The sequence below is a fragment of the Bufo gargarizans genome, chromosome 9 (assembly GCF_014858855.1).
Source record: "Bufo gargarizans isolate SCDJY-AF-19 chromosome 9, ASM1485885v1, whole genome shotgun sequence".
In the NCBI taxonomy this organism is placed as follows: Eukaryota; Metazoa; Chordata; class Amphibia; order Anura; family Bufonidae; genus Bufo; species Bufo gargarizans.
This window is the reverse complement of record NC_058088.1, coordinates 194013963-194030317: the sequence shown is the minus strand read 5'-3', so window position 1 is coordinate 194030317 and position 16355 is coordinate 194013963. Positions and strand designations below refer to the sequence as shown.

At 47.1% G+C, this 16355-nt stretch overlaps 1 protein-coding gene across 2 annotated transcripts; it reads left to right on the top strand.

The window, feature by feature from the left end:
- Positions 1–5800: 5800 nt before the first annotated feature.
- Positions 5801–16211, top strand: POMT1 (protein O-mannosyltransferase 1). 2 transcript variants are annotated; one of them, XM_044305811.1, is made up of 21 exons: positions 5801–5895; positions 6094–6262; positions 8079–8259; positions 8745–8851; positions 9152–9202; positions 9335–9481; positions 9895–10006; positions 11765–11830; positions 11904–11997; positions 12073–12228; positions 12747–12877; positions 12986–13081; positions 13159–13251; positions 13339–13435; positions 13644–13736; positions 13990–14110; positions 14188–14285; positions 14375–14488; positions 15314–15440; positions 15523–15700; positions 15777–16211. In XM_044305811.1, the coding sequence occupies exons 3-21, from the start codon at positions 8138–8140 to the stop codon at positions 15946–15948; spliced, it is 2175 nt and encodes a 724-aa protein (XP_044161746.1). In that variant the 5' UTR covers positions 5801–5895; positions 6094–6262; positions 8079–8137; the 3' UTR covers positions 15949–16211. The 2 variants fall into 2 exon arrangements, with proteins under 2 accessions (XP_044161746.1, XP_044161747.1); XM_044305812.1 differs by having other exon boundaries at positions 15534–15700; positions 15777–15905.
- Positions 16212–16355: the final 144 nt, after the last annotated feature.

Below are 16355 nucleotides of genomic sequence, written 5' to 3'. Positions count from 1 at the left end.
CGTAGTCTTGGGACATAACTAGATGTATAGGAATAACCCTATGTTGGTATCAATTATATGTATATATACCAGTCCGAAACTATTTCTGATGTCATAGACAACATATCCATACAAATAACTATGCCGTCCCTGCACACCGACTGAGACCAGGACTGATCATATCTGGTTTACAGTCCTGCGATTATGATGGCGCTAGTAATGTAAGGAATCGGTGCACCTAGATCAACATGTAACTGGATCACATAATATTACACTGACCCCATAAAAAGGAGAAAAAAACCCCATATAATGGCCAATATTCATCTTCTTGGACATACAATACATATACAAATTGATAACTCCCAGATTGGGGATTGTTTGGCGAACTTTGACTACTGCACAGTTTGTAGCCACCTGGACAAGTGACAGCGTACATCACAGTAGTTTAAGGATCATACGTCCTAAAAATGCACAGTATATATAGTGAGAGGATATTTCATCCCCATATATACCAGATGAAGTAATTTTTTCGGGATTTCCCAGTAGTAATGGAGATGAAGTCTACATATGAGTAATAATCTCCGCATACAGTAGATAAAACACGTGTGTGATATACAATCATTAGGTCCGTACGGTTTTACCGTCTGCGGTGTTCCCAATCTCTCGTCCTCTCGGTGAACCTCTCGCCTGCTCCACTCCTTTATTCCAATATGTGCTGATGGCTGTAGTCAGTCTGAGCATGCTGGGGGTTGTAGTTTTGCAACTGCTGGAGAGCCTCAGGTTGGCTATACCTGGCCTATAGTATCAGGGGTAGGCAACCTTAGGGCTCGTTTACACGAACGTATTTTGCGTTCTGTATATGGGCAGTTTTCTGCGTACCGTATACGGAACCATAATGATGCGGACAGCACTCTGTGTGCTGTCCGTATCCGTTGCTCTTTTTCGTGGCTCCACAAAAATTGAGTCCTGTCCTAGGTATTATTACAATGGATCCACAAAAAAACTGATGCCATACGGAACGTCATCCATTTATTTTTTGCGGATCCGCAATTTGCGGACCGCAAAACACATACGGTTGTGTGCATGTAGCCTTAGTATTGGGAAATCCAGAAAAATAACAACTTCATCTGCTATATATGGGGATGAAAGTCTCTCACAATATATACTGTGCATTGAATCTACCTGCAGTGTATTCTTTAGGACGTATGACCCTTAGACTACTGTGATGTACGCTGTCACTTGTCCAGGTGGCGACATCAACGTGGGTCACTGTGGCTACAAACTGTGCAGTAGTCGAAGTTCGCCAAACAATCCCCAATCTGGGTGTTATCAATTTTTATATGTATTGTATGTTCAAGAAGATTAATATTGGCCATTATATGGGTTTTTTCTCCTTTTTATGGGGTCAGTGTAATATTATGTGATCCAGTTACATGTTGATCTAGGTGCACCGATTCCTTACATTACTAGCGCCATCATAATCGCAGGACTGTAAACCAGATATGATCAGTCCTGGTCTCAGTCGGTGTGCAGGGACGGCATAGTTATTTGTATGGATATGTTGTCTATGACATCAGAAATAGTTTGGGACTGGTACATACAGTGCGATGCGAAAGTTTGGGCGACCTTGTTAATCGTCATGATTTTCCTGTATAAATCGTTGGATGTTACGGTAAAAAATGACAGTTAAATCTATCACATAGGAAACGCACACAGAGATATCTGAGAAGTGGAATGACGTTTATTGGATTTACAGAAAGTGCTATAATTATTAAACACAATCAGGCCGGTGCAGACATGTGGTCACTGTTGTTGTCATTTTATTGATTCCAAAACCTTTAGAACTAATTATTGGAACTCACATTGGCTTGGTAAGCTCAGTGACCCCGGACCTACATACACAGGGGAATCCAATTATGAGAGAGAGTATTTAAAGAGGACCTTTCACTAGTTTAAAAACTAACTATCAGTGGGCAGAGCGGCGCCCAGGGGTCCCCTGCACTTACTAGTATGTCTGGGCGCCGCTCCGTTCGCCCGGTATAGACTCCGGTGTCTGCAGCTCCCTCTGTTGTACTGGACGGAGTTTTTGTATTAGGCGTGTCCCTTGCTGCAGCGCTGGCCAATCGCAGCGCACAGCTCATAGACTGGGAGTCCCAGGCTATGAGCTGTGCGCTGCGATTGGCCAGCGCTGCAGGTGTAGAGACATTGGGAGGTGGACCTTGGTAGGGGGTATACTGGGAAGAATTGTCTACTTGTGTGTGGTCCTGATGGTACGGGACCTTTGTTTCCAGCCCCCTGCCCCCCCCCCCCCCCCCCAAATAATTGCCTCTCTGCCCCCTTGACCCTCTCCATCTCTGACCGGATACTCGTCCTCTTGAATAGCGGCCTCCTCTAATGGTTCCTTCTATGTTTGAGAAACCTGTACCCTCGGGATCAGAAAAATCGGGATCAGAAGAGGATACTTCTGATTCGGTTTGTGAGTTCTTAGCTCTCACAAAGGTATATGCCCTATTTTCTCTAAATTCTCCCAGGTCTTTAATAAACTGTCGCTGTTTCCTCTCCTTGATGAGGTTCTGAAATCTCTCTACAGCCGATTGCAGCGAGGATTCCCTCTTATCGAAGTCGGGATCAGATTTAAATTTTAGGGCTGAATCAATGAGTCCCTTTAGTTTCGACGATGTATTTTCAAATATTTGTTTTTCCTCATCAAGGAGAAGCGACATCAACCTCGGCGAACTACCGGTAATCTCCTGTTCCCATTTGGACAGGAATTCCGAGGACTGAGTGCGCTCCGCTGGTCTAAGAGGGATGCGCAGGCCTTTCGGAACGATTTTATATTCAAGGTAATTTTCAAATGACTTGATTTCCCACCAAGACTTAATATTGTCCTTGTACCCCTGGTAAAGATCTTTAAAGACTATTTGGCAGCTAGCTGATGAAGTCAGTCCAGCAACCTCCCTGTCTGAAAATATATCCTTGACTTCATTAATGGGATCCTCAGTAAATATAGTACCCGTCAGAAAACTGGCCATACTTAGACTAAACAAAAATCACCAAATAATTAGATTCTTACTGATGTCTTTATCACAAGTTTTTTTTAAAAAGTAAATTGAAATAGTTAGTGACTTTTAAAAATATATTTAATCACGATAGTGCGGGTATAGGTATGTATATACCGACATTGTGTACTACATTTAAACAAAACGTAGTTTTTGAAAGGGGGAGTAGTGGCCCCTACACGAAAAAACATTTGACGGTGACGAAATATATAGGCCTAAAGGTTTGAGACAAACAGATCAGGGTCTAAAGGAGGGCAGGGCAGACGAAAGCTTACCCTATATGCCCTAAAGGATACAGAAAGCCGTCCCAGAGATTCCCGCCGTCTGTCTCCACAGTCAGGAACATATTGAGGAAATGGAAGACCACAGGCTCAGTTCAAGTTAAGGCTCGAAGTGGCCGACCAAGAAAAATCTCGGATAGACAGAAGCGACGAATGGTGAGAACAGTCAGAGTCAACCCACAGACCAGCACCAAAGACCTACAACATCATCTTGCTGCAGATGGAGTCACTGTGCATCGTTCAGCCATTCGGTGCCCTTTACACAAGGAGACGCTGTATGCGAGAGGGATGCAGAGGAAGCCTTTTCTCCGCCGCTTGAGGTGCCGCTAAAGCACATTGGCACAAGCCGGCTTCATTTTGGAATAAGGTGCTGTGGACGGATGAAACTAAAATGGAGTTATTTGGCCATAACAAGGGGCGTTATGCTTGGAGGAAAAAGAACACAGCATTCCAAGGAAAACACCTGCTACCTACAGTAACATATGGTGGTGGTTCCATCATGCTGTGGGGCTGTGGGGCCAGTGCAGGGACTGGGAATCTTGTCAAAGTTGAGGGACGCACGGACTCCACTCAGTATCGGCAGATTCTGGAGACCAATGTCCAGGAATTAGTGACAAAGCTGAAGCTGCCCCGGGGCTGGATCTTTCAACAAGACAACGACCCTAAACACTGCGCAAAATCCACTAAGGCATTTATGCAGAGGAACAAGTACAACGTTCTGGAATGGCCATCTCAGTCCCCAGACCTGAATATCATGGAAAATCTGTGGTGTGACTTAAAGAGAGCCGTCCATGCTCGGAAGCCATCAAACCTGAATGAACTAAAGAGGAACGGTCCAAAATACCTTCAACCAGAATCCAGACTCTCATTGGAGCCTACAGGAAGCGTTTAGAGGCTGTAATTTCTGCCTCTAAATATTGATTTAATTTCTTTTTTGTGGTGCCCAAATGTATGCACTTTCTGTAAATCCAATAAACGTCATTCCACTTCTCAGATATCACTGTGTGCGTCTCCTCTATGATAGATTTAACTGACATTTTTTATCGTAACAACCAACGATTTATACAGGAAAATCATGACGATTAACAAGGTTTCCCAAACTTTTGCATCCCACTGTATGCTTCTGTTGTGGCATCATTGATACCAACATAGGGTTATTCCTGTACATCTAGTTATGTCCCAAGACTATGTAAACTACTTGATGCCAAAATAATATATTACCCACTTGGATACATTGCGATTTATAGAAGACTTACCACTGCTCACGACTCCTTATAAATCATCTACCCCCCCGCCGCTCCAAGCTCAGCCTAGTGGTCGTGGCTCCATCAGTATAAACAGCGGCTATTCGTGGCCGGGCTCATGCATCACTATTGCTGTACGCCCGCCATCAGAGGCGTGCAGCGTTGGTCCTCTGTTCTGAGCGCCATTACACGGGCGTGCAACCCTCCAAACTCGATTCCTGATGACATGCCAGTAATAATATAAGAGGCATAGAAACGCGTCCAGCAGACGCAATAGATGGCGGCATATGGAAAGAAAACTGTGTGCGTGACTGGGGTCTATGGTTAGAGGTGTGGAGGCTGCGATAGCCGCTATAATAAAAGCGACCACCATTTATTAATGAAACGTCCCAGTTCAGCCCGTTACCAGCGATGGGTGGCAATAATCCCAGGATGTGCTGATACACAGTATCCAATGTACATTCTGATGGTAATATCTGTCCCCACATATCCCACTTTGGATGACCATCCTGATCTAAGTATTTTGGCGGTTAGCCACATTTTTTAAGTAAATCATTTAATAAAATATTTGTAAGCATTCCCTTTTAGGCAGTAATTAATACACTGCAGAAGGTCAGACCTCACTCCCCCATGTGATCTCGGATACTTACCTAGGGCAGTGTGACCCCAGGAGACCAGAAGGCCATGCCAGGGTATATGAAATGATGTATGATGGCCGCTCGCACTAATGGCCGCCTGTACAACGTATGGAGCAACTGGCTGTGTCACGGGCTTATGTTTGGCCTTATTACCCATACTGACCAATCAGAGAGCAGCTCTCATTTAATTAACTGCTGCTGAAAAATGAAAGGAGTGCTGTGATTGGTTGCTATGGGGAAATGTAGTAAAACTGGTGGAGGAGAGAAGTGGAGCAGTTGCCCATAGCAACAAGCTGACATTTTATTTCCCCAAAAGGTCTGCGTGAATCTGGTGGTTGTGGGCGACTGTTACACCAATGAGGTTCAGATGGGGCCACTCCTGACAGTGAACGGAAAATAATAATAATAATAATTAAATTAGTAATATTAACAACAACCCTCCAGTTTTCAATATGGCTGCTTCTCATGCTTATGCGCTGTTTGTCTGTGCGCCCTCTTGTGGCTGAGTGTACGAATGCACTCTGTAATGCGTCTGTACGTCCCTCTACGTATGATGTACGCAGGCTCTATCAGTCGATACCCGTTTCTATCAGACGTAACGAATCGCTGTCAGAACACCGCCCAGAATGTGAGGGAGTAACGGCGCTTGTTCCGCCGCTCTGTGCGTGGTCACTGTCCACACTCGTCATAAACGGTATGTCCGTCTGCGAGCCGATAGTCTTTGTGCAATAGAAAGCGCATGAGATTAAGTTTACAATGGGATTTGTGTTTAATTTCATCGCTGTTTTCAAGAGCTCTACTTGCAGTTAGTGAATAGAAATGTTTGTTTATATTCAGAGCCTGACCTCATGCTTTTCTCAGCGGAAGGTTTGTTACAATTGTATCATTCTAGGTAAAGTGTATAGTGTTCGCATTCACTGACAGCAAGCAGAGATCTTGAAAATGATAAGGAATTGTGATGCAACATATTAGATATTTACAGAACCGCGAGAAAGCAACAGCGTCTGTCATAGCGGAGCCCCGAGATCAGCCGTAATTCCCTGGAAGGTGGTCAGTACAGGGTAAGTAATGGATGGAGCAGAATAGTGAGTGCAGCTCTGGAGTATAGTAATGTATGTACACAGTGACTGCACCAGCAGAATAGTGAGTGCAGCTCTGGAGTATAATACAGGAAGTAACTCAGGATCAGTACAGGATAAGTAATGTATGTACACAGTGACTGCACCAGCAGAATAGTGAGTGCAGCTCTGCAGTATAATACAGGATGTAACTCAGGATCAGTACAGGATAAGTAATGTATGTACACAGTGACTGCACCAGCAGAATAGTGAGTGCAGCTCTGGAGTATAATACAGGAAGTAACTCAGGATCAGTACAGGATAAGTAATGTATGTACACAGTGACTGCACCAGCAGAATAGTGAGTGCAGCTCTGGAGTATAATACGGGATGTAACTCAGGATCAGTACAGGATAAGTAATGTATGTACACAGTGACTGCACCAGCAGAATAGTGAGTGCAGCTCTGGAGTATAATACAGGATGTAACTCAGGATCAGTACAGGATAAGTATTGTATGTACACAGTGACTGTACCAGCAGAATAGTGAGTGCAGCTCTGCAGTATAATACAGGATGTAACTCAGGATCAGTACAGGATAAGTAATGTATGTACACAGTGACTGCACCAGCAGAATAGTGAGTGCAGCTCTGGAGTATAATACAGGATGTAACTGAGGATCAGTACAGGATATGTAATGTAATGTATGTACACAGTGACTGCACCAGCAGAATAGTGAGTGCAGCTCTGGAGTATAATACAGGATGTAACTCAGGATCAGTACAGGATAAGTATTGTATGTACACAGTGACTGTACCAGCAGAATAGTGAGTGCAGCTCTGCAGTATAATACAGGATGTAACTCAGGATCAGTACAGGATAAGTAATGTATGTACACAGTGACTGCACTAGCAGAATAGTGAGTGCAGCTCTTGAGTATAATACAGGATGTAACTGAGGATCAGTACAGGATAAGTAATGTATGTACACAATGACTGCACCAGCAGAATAGTGAGTGCAGCTCTGGAGTATAATACAGGATGTAACTCAGGATCAGTACAGGATAAGTATTGTATGTACACAGTGACTGTACCAGCAGAATAGTGAGTGCAGCTCTGCAGTATAATACAGGATGTAACTCAGGATCAGTACAGGATTAGAGATGAGCGAACTTCTGTTTTAAGTTCGGCGTCTAAAGTTCGGGGGCGGGTTAGCGGAGAATCCCGATCTGGAACCGGATATGGATTCCGACTTCCGTTGTGGTCCGTGGTAGCGGAATCAATAATCGGCCATTATTGATTCCGCTACCACGGACCACAACGGAAGTCGGAATCCATATCCGGTTCCAGATCGGGATTCTCCGCTAACCCGCCCCCGAACTTTAGACGCCGAACTTAAAACAGAAGTTCGCTCATCTCTATACAGGATAAGTAATGTATGTACACAGTGACTGCACTAGCAGAATAGTGAGTGCAGCTCTTGAGTATAATACAGGATAAGTAATGTATGTACACAATGACTGCACCAGCAGAATAGTGAGTGCAGCTCTGGAGTATAATACAGGATGTAACTCAGGATCAGTACAGGATAAGTAATGTATGTACACAGTGACTGCACCAGCAGAATAGTGAGTGCAGCTCTGGAGTATAATACAGGATGTAACTCAGGGTCAGTACAGGATAAGTAATGTATGTACACAGTGACTGCACCAGCAGAATAGTGAGTGCAGCTCTGGAGTGTCACTGTGTGTGGGGTGGTTGCTCATTAGGATTTCTTCCCACAGTTTCATGTGTTTTGTGTCTTTGCTCCTCTTCCTGTAGGATGTGACTCCAGCCTCGTCTTCCAGGTTGTATTTTGCTGCTGCGGTTGGTTTTCTGCGATGACTGATTCAAAGAAATCTCCGTTTGTCGTCACCTTGGACATTAACCTGATTGTTGTGGCTTTGACTCTGATGGGGCTTCTCAGCCGGATGTGGAATCTCTGCCATCCGCCAGCAGTGGTGTACGTATTTACTTTACCCTTTAGAGTGCGCGGGGGCGGCATCACACATGACATTGAATCAGTGTAATGGAGCAGCTTACGGGGGTCCTCCAACTATAGCCAAACCGAAACTCCAGACTGAATACAACTGTAACAAACCCTCAGCTGTGAGAATGACTAGGTCTGTACAGATTCTCTGCTCTGAGCTGCTGTACATTGATCCTGAAAATTGGCGCAACTGAAGATAAATATGGTGGTCTCTCTGGCCCCGCCCTTTCCGCTTACCCTTTTTTCACAAAGTGGAGGCGGCGACGCAGAAACTCCACTTGAGACAAAGTTTGTTGCAAGGGGTTTTTTAAAAATTTGCAAGTTCGAGGTTTGCAACTTTTTTACGCCCAAAAATATGGCATAGTGAGTTAGTAAGTGGCAGAACTTCTGATTGTGGCGAAGCTTCCGGTTTGTCGGGTGGGGCGCCCCTTTAACGTTGCGCCGTTTCTCCCCCGCAGGTTTGATGAGGTTTATTACGGTCAGTTCATCTCGCTGTACATGAAGCGAATCTTCTTCTTGGATGACAGCGGACCTCCGTTAGGACACATGTTGTTAGCTCTCGGAGGTAAGTAGATCCCTCGAGTAGCAAGACCCACAGCGGCCAATCAGATCGCGCCTTTCAGACCTCTAGACTGTAAGCTCTTCGGGCAGGACGCTCCTTCCTTCTGTAATGATGGCCTCGTATAACAATCCTTTTTATGTTCAGTAAAATTCCAATAATCTGAGAATCCCGGTAATCTAGCAGGAGACGTAATCCCACGTCTCGTCAGTAGGGAGATCAGACGGCGGAGACCCCCTGTAATACGGAACTCCGATGGTCTGGGATCTCCACTTTCCAGTCTGCAGTGGTTTTTCTTTCTTGCAGGATACCTTGGGGGATTTGATGGTAATTTCATGTGGAACAGGATTGGGGCAGGTAGGTGTCACTCACTATGGAGGTTTGTCTGTTAGGACATATGAAGGTAATAAGGGGGGTCCCCCGCCAGTTCACCACTATAATGCTCATCATTGTACTGACTGTCCATGATGTGACTTCTCTCCCCTGAAGAATACAGCGGTAACGTCCCCGTGTGGTCTCTGCGCCTGCTGCCCGCTCTGTCCGGAGGACTCTGCGTCCCACTTGCCTATCAGATCGTGGTTGAGCTGGGGTACTCCACCCGGGCCGGAGTGTCCGCCGCCCTTCTCGTGCTCTTTGGTAAGTTTTACTTTCTCACCTATTGTTCTCGGCCTCCCATTGGGGGTTCACTCAGATATTGCCGGGTATGAATACTTCTGCAACCGGTCTGTATCGCTCCATTGTGTGTAAAATAAATACTGAAGCAGCTGTGCAGATGCCTTGTACCGTTCTGTGTATACAGCTCTCATGTAGAGCAATGCGGCTGCATGCTGACAGACTTCTCCCGTATGCATGAGGAACACATGACCGGGGGCTGAGTGAGCGCAGGGTCAGACTACACAGGGCTTTGCTTGTAGTCTGTTACCATGGAGACCCAGAGCCCCACACAGGAGCTGTGTGCACAGTTCAGTTGACTATTTGTAAAGTACTAATTTCGGGGTTTTATGTGTTGCTGGTTCATCGTCGCTCGTCTTATCCTGTCCCTCCTCTAGAAAACGCTCTGGTCACTCAGTCCCGTCTGATTCTTCTGGAGTCCATCCTCATATTTTTCATTCTTCTGGCCGTCCTGTCCTACCTCAAGTTTCACAGCCATCAGCAAACCAGGTGAGGTACATGACAAAGCGGAAATCACAGGGGGTGATCGGTGCCAGCAGATGTGACATGGTAATCATGTGCTGCATACATTCATTTTCTGTTGCATTTTGTGCATTATACTCAAGAGCTGCACTCACTGTTCTGCATGATGAAGAGCCGCTAAGCTGTTATAGGGTTGTCTAGCCACAAACTTTCAGTTTCCATTAAAGAAGCACTCCCACAAAAGATGTATTCTTTGGCCTGTTAGAAAGGTACATGATGTAAACGGTAGTGAAGGCAATTTTACTTACTGGTGACAGTATTTGTGAGTTATAACCTCCCTTTTGATCCTCAGCTGTGTCATGTGACCAACACTGATCTCCAGCTGATACAGCATCTTATGTGTGGACAGGAAGACAGTTTCCTTATGTATTCCTATGGGAGCCTCTATGTCCGTCTCATAGGAACAAATAGAGAAGTAACTGACTTCCTGTCCTGTGTCAGGTGGAGATCAGAGAGTTGGTCACATGACACAGCTGAGGATCAGAATGGAGGTTATAACTCACAAATACAGTCACTGGTAAAACAAATTACCTTCTCAACAGCTTACATCATGTACCTTTCTAACAGGTCAGAGAATAAAATTTTTTGTGGTAGTGTTTCTTTAACAACCTGTAGAACAATGAGTGCAGCTCTGGAGTATAATAAATTATGTAACTCGGGTAAGTACAGGATAAGTAATGTATGTACACCGTGACTGCACCAGCAGAATAGTGAGTGCAGCTCTGGAGTGTAACACAGGATGTAACTCAGGATCAGTACAGGATAAGTAATGTATGTACACCGTGACTCCACCAGCAGAATACTGAGTGCAGCTCTGGAGTGTAATACAGGATGTAACTCAGGATCAGTACAGGATAAGTAATGTATGTACACCGTGACTGCACCAGCAGAATAGTGAGTGCAGCTCTGGAGTATAATACAGGATGTAACTCAGGATCAGTACAGGATAAGTAATGTATGTACACAGCGACTGCACCAGCAGAATAGTGAGTGCAGCTCTGGAGTATAATACAGGATGTAACTCAGGATCAGTACAGGATAAGTAATGTATGTACACAGTGACTGCACCAGCAGAATAGTGAGTGCAGCTCTGGAGTATAATACAGGATGTAACTCAGGATCAGTACAGGATAAGTAATGTATGTACACAGTGACTGCACCAGCAGAATAGTGAGTCCAGCTCCGGAGTATAATACAGGATGTAACTCAGGATCAGTACAGGATAAGTAATGTATGTACACAGTGACTGCACCAGCAGAATAGTGAGTGCAGCTCTGGAGTATAATACAGGATGTAACTCAGGATCAGTACAGGATAAGTAATGTATGTACACAGTGACTGCACCAGCAGAACAGTGAGTGCAGCTCTGGAGTATAATACAGGATGTAACTGAGGATCAGTACAGGATAAGTAATGTAATGTACACAGTGACAGCACCAGCAGAATAGTGAGTGCAGCTCTGGAGTATAATACAGGATGTAACTCAGGATCAGTACAGGATAAGTAATGTATGTGCACAGTGACTGCACCAGCAGAACAGTGAGTGCAGCTCTGGAGTATAATACAGGATGTAACTGAGGATCAGTACAGGATAAGTAATGTAATGTACACAGTGACAGCACCAGCAGAATAGTGAGTGCAGCTCTGTAGGTGTCAGAGGTGTAGTAATGGGGATTACATTACACTGGCTGTACTAGCCCCTAATGCTGCCTCTTCCCTCCGCAGTCCGTTCTCTGCCCGCTGGTGGTTGTGGTTGACCCTGACCGGTGTGTCCTGCTCCTGTGCGGTGGGGTAAGCAGTACGTCCCCATCTTACATACTCTATCGTTCTTCTCCGCTCTGACGTTCTCCTCTCTTTTCTCCAGAGTTAAGTACATTGGTCTCTTCTCGTACTTCCTGATCCTTGCACTTGCTGGGGTGCACAGCTGGCAGCTGCTCGGTGACCGGAAACTGTCTAATGTACGTACATGACGTGTCCGCTCCCCTGGTGCATTATGGGTGGGCGGACGCTCAGCTTGTTCTTTACCTGTGCAGGTTTTGGTACTTTATCACTTGGGGGCTCGCGGCCTGTCCCTCCTGCTGCTCCCCCTATTCCTGTACCTAGGGATGTTCTACGTACACCTGTCAATACTGACGCGTTCCGGACCTCACGACCACATCATGAGCAGCGCGTTCCAGTCCAGTCTGGAGGTAACTGCCCCTAGATGATACATTGCAGGGGGCATTGGGGCCTCATCTCCTAGGGAATACCCCAACAACATCACGGGGGGCAGCGAGACATTTAAAAGCTTTCCTGACCTAACACATCCTTTAGCTGAGGGTTTGTTCCAATTGTATCTGGACAGACTTCTGAGGACTTCAGACTGATACATTGTAACAAACTATCAGCACGGTTTGTCTACGATTATCCAGACTGGATTACCTTGTAACAAACTCTCAGCTGTGAGAAGTGTGATCAGGTTGTCAGACCTCAAACTGTAAACAGGGATGTTCCCATTCATCGGCAGCCTTAATATACTTTAATGGTTTGAGTTCCTCCCTCTGTTTGCTGTCTGTGAATAGAGACCACTGTCCTGAGGTTGTAGTGTATTCAGACACTGCAGTTTAAACCGTGTGCACGAGTTCTTGCTATGGTTTTTGCTGCAGTTTTTACATGTGAATCCCTTTTATTTAGTACGACTAACATTTAACAACCTCTTGCTGGTCAGGGCGGCTTGTCTCGGATCACCCAGGGTCAGCCGCTGGAGGTGGCATTCGGCTCGCAGATCACGCTCAGGAACACGCTGGGTAAACCGGTGCCCTGCTGGCTGCACTCGCACAAGAACACCTACCCCATCATGTAAGTGCCAGGTGGTGGGGGCGTTGTGGTTTCAGTGTAAATACTACATAAAGGGGCACGCCGCCCGCTAGATTTCTGCCCAGCCTCAGGTCTTTACTCTTGTGGCAGGTACGAGGGAGGACGCGGGAGCTCGCACCAGCAGCAGGTCACCTGCTATCCCTACAAAGACATCAACAACTGGTGGATTGTGAAGGAGCCGATGCGGTAATCATTGGGGGGGGGTCTGTGTGTGACGTCTCAGTGCCATGAAAGAGGAACCTATTGTATTGTCCCTTCTCCAGGCAGGACATGGTGGTCAGCTCGCCACCGCGGCCTGTGCGACACGGCGACACCGTGCAGCTGGTACATGGAATGACGGCGCGCTTCCTTAACACGTATGTGTCCGCACTTATGTTATATCTGTACACAGGTCGCATGCTGCGTCCTCAGTGACCTCCATTTTTTTCTTTCCCCCCCCCCAGCCATGACGTCGCTGCTCCTTTCTCGCCCTATGCCCAAGAAATCTCCTGTTACATTGACTATAACATCTCCATGCCAGCACAGACGCTATGGAAGGTGGTGAGTGTCAGCTTCTGAGCCAAGCACAGGGGAGAACGCTGCTGTCCCATATCAGCCAATGGTTAAAATGTATGGATTTGGATTCAGCAGCACAGCACTCGTTCTGATACACTGTAACGAGCCATGCAGCTGTGACCAGTTCACTGACAGCAGAGATCTTGAAAGTGATGACTTTTTAGGACACGGTAACTTTGCCTGTTCCTCACAGGAGATCCTCAATCGGGAGTCTGATAGAGACACATGGAAGACGATCGTGTCTGAGGTGAAGCTGGTCCATGTGAACACATCGGCTGCACTGAAGGTACGTCAGCCATTGCCCCCTGTGCGAGTGTTGGATGAGGATGGGGACTGAATAGGGTGGGGGGTAAGTTGGGTCTGTTTCACATGTGGCAGTCAGGTGGCGGTATTTGCTGTGATCGTGGGCAAAGCGGCTCCAAGGGAAGAAGCTGCTGGTGGGTGTAGCTGCTGCAGGAGCTCAGGGTGCACAGTCCAGCCATGGGGTCATGTATAAGTGTAAATAAAATCTCCTTTGAAGTTTGCATTCTCTGCCGCAGCTCAGCGGCTCCACATTACCGGACTGGGGCTTCCGGCAGCTGGAGGTTGTGGGTGACAAGGTGGCGAAAGGTTCTCATCCGAGCCTCGTGTGGAACGTGGAGGAGCATCGGTACGGCAAAAGTAAGTGTGCAGAGGAGGGCGGGTAGGTACCTGGTGATCCGGCCCTGCCGTGTCCTGAATGTCTCCACCTCCTGTAGGTCAGGAGCAGGCGGAGAGAGAGGAGGAGCTGCACACCCCGGCACAGATGGACGTCGGGAGGAACCTCAGCTTCATAGCCCGATTCTGGGAGCTGCAGGTAGGTAGTCATGGTGGGTGTAGCAGCTGCAGGAGCTCAGGGTGCACAGTCCAGCCATGGGGTCATGTTCTGCTTTCCTGTCCCCACAGTGGAAGATGCTGACTATGAGGAGCGAGAGCCCAGAACACAAGTACTGCTCGTCCCCGCTGGACTGGGTGACCCTGGACACCAGCATTGCTTACTGGCTCCATCCTAGGACTGCGGTGAGTAGTCGCTCATTGCACCAGAAGGACTGATTGAAGGGGATTTTCATCAGGATAGGTCATGAATAGCTGGTCGGTCAGGGTCTGACAGAGGATTAGAACAGACTCGTGAAGGTTCACTGCATGGGAGTCAGAGGCTTACATGGACGGTGGCATTCCTTCACCGCTTCTGTTTAAGTGACATATTGGAAAATCCTCAGACAGCGAAAAACCTGAGTGAACGGGGCTCCTAGATAGAGACGGCAGCAGAAGGTGTCCCCGATTAAGCCCTGGCCACCACACCGTACATTCCCATTACAGGAAGCCTCCTGTTAAAGAGGACCTCCAACCCTCTGCTGACCTGTATTCCCCATGTAATAACAGTTCTGGAGCATCTATGTCTGTATGTTATGCTGTTAAATAATTTCTAGCAGTCTGCAGTAAGGGTACAGAGGGGTGTTACCAGTTGGGGGTGTACCTGCACAGTGACACCAGCAGCACTGATTGGATAGAGTCAGTCTGTGCAGGTACCCCCCCCAACTGGTTACCCCCCTCTGTACCCTTACTGCAGACTGCTAGCAATTCATTCATAACTTCTAGAAGGAATAATAAAGGAATGCATGTAACTACAAAACCAGGAGAGGCGACGGGTCCTCTTTAAGGACCAGCACAGTAAATGTATGACCTAATGCTGATAGATCAGGGGCCTCTTGGCTATTTAACCCCTTACATGCCACTGTCATAAATGCTTCTGATCCCATAGCCCAATTACAGTAAAGCTTTGGTTTTTGGGGTCACTTCCTATGGGTGTAACATGGCGGTCATGTTTGGCTCTTGTGCTTTCAGGCTCAGATCCAGCTGCTGGGGAACCCTGTGATCTGGTACTCTGCCAACGCTGGTGCCATATTGTACACCGTCCTCTTCCTGTACTACCTGCTGCGGCAGCGCCGGAGAATCTACGACCTTCCCCAAGGTTATAGCCATAATCTGTGGAATCCCAGAAGTTCCAGCATCCTGACCATAGGGAATAATGTGTCTGTATGTTGTGTCTGCAGGCACGTGGCAGGCCTTACAGCTCACTGGGACGTTATGCCTCGGGGGCTGGGCCGTGAATTACCTGCCCTTCTTCCTGATGGAGAAGACCCTCTTTCTGTATCACTACCTCCCGGCCCTGTCCCTCCAGATCTTGCTGCTGCCTCCGGTACTGGAACATGTCCAGCAGCATCTGCTCAGGTGAGTGCCCTGCTCTGTACGGTGACCGGACGCCTGGTCCTGGGGTCTCCACTCACTTGTCCCGTCTCTGTTCCAGGTCTGAGACTCTACAGAACACCTTCTCTGCCGTCCTGCTGGTGTGGATGTCCAGCGTCGTGCTGACCTTTAGTAAACTCTTCCCCCTCACTTACGGAGAGCCGGCCCTGACGCCACAAGAGTTACGAAGTTTAAGGTGGAAAGACACTTGGGACATTCTTATTAGAAAGTGACGGCTTCAGGTAGGACGCGAACCTGCACTGGATCCGATGAGAGTGATGAGCTCAGCCTCAGATGTCAAGGAGGCGACTTGAGATGTTTACGAGGATAGCAAACTATAGGTTAGAAAGATGCAGAGTCTCATGTGAAGTCGCCTCTGTGGTGGTGACCAGAAGGGGGCGCCATAGTCTGATACACAACCGTAGAGCAGACCGTCCTCACTGCAGGTCCAGGATATGGCGCTGAGGTGAGCAGAGTGCGTTACTGCGCACAGGAGAAAGCGCCCCAAGGGTGACGAGAGTATAAAATCTGTGCATCCACACAATAAAAGGTATTTAGCAAAGTGTACGAGTGCCATACCCGAGTTACTAGTCACTGGATAATGAAGGTTCTGCAGCTTCGTTTCTATTCACTGACAGCA

Excerpts from the sequence above, each read along its gene's own strand:
- POMT1 (XM_044305811.1), top strand. The coding sequence starts at position 8,138 with ATGACTGATTCAAAGAAATCTCCGTTTGTCGTCACCTTGGACATTAAC. Across the intron at positions 9,203-9,334 it reads GTGGAACAGGATTGGGGCAG|AATACAGCGGTAACGTCCCC; the intron begins GTAGGTGTCACT and ends TCTCCCCTGAAG. Across the intron at positions 12,878-12,985 it reads AAGAACACCTACCCCATCAT|GTACGAGGGAGGACGCGGGA; the intron begins GTAAGTGCCAGG and ends CTCTTGTGGCAG.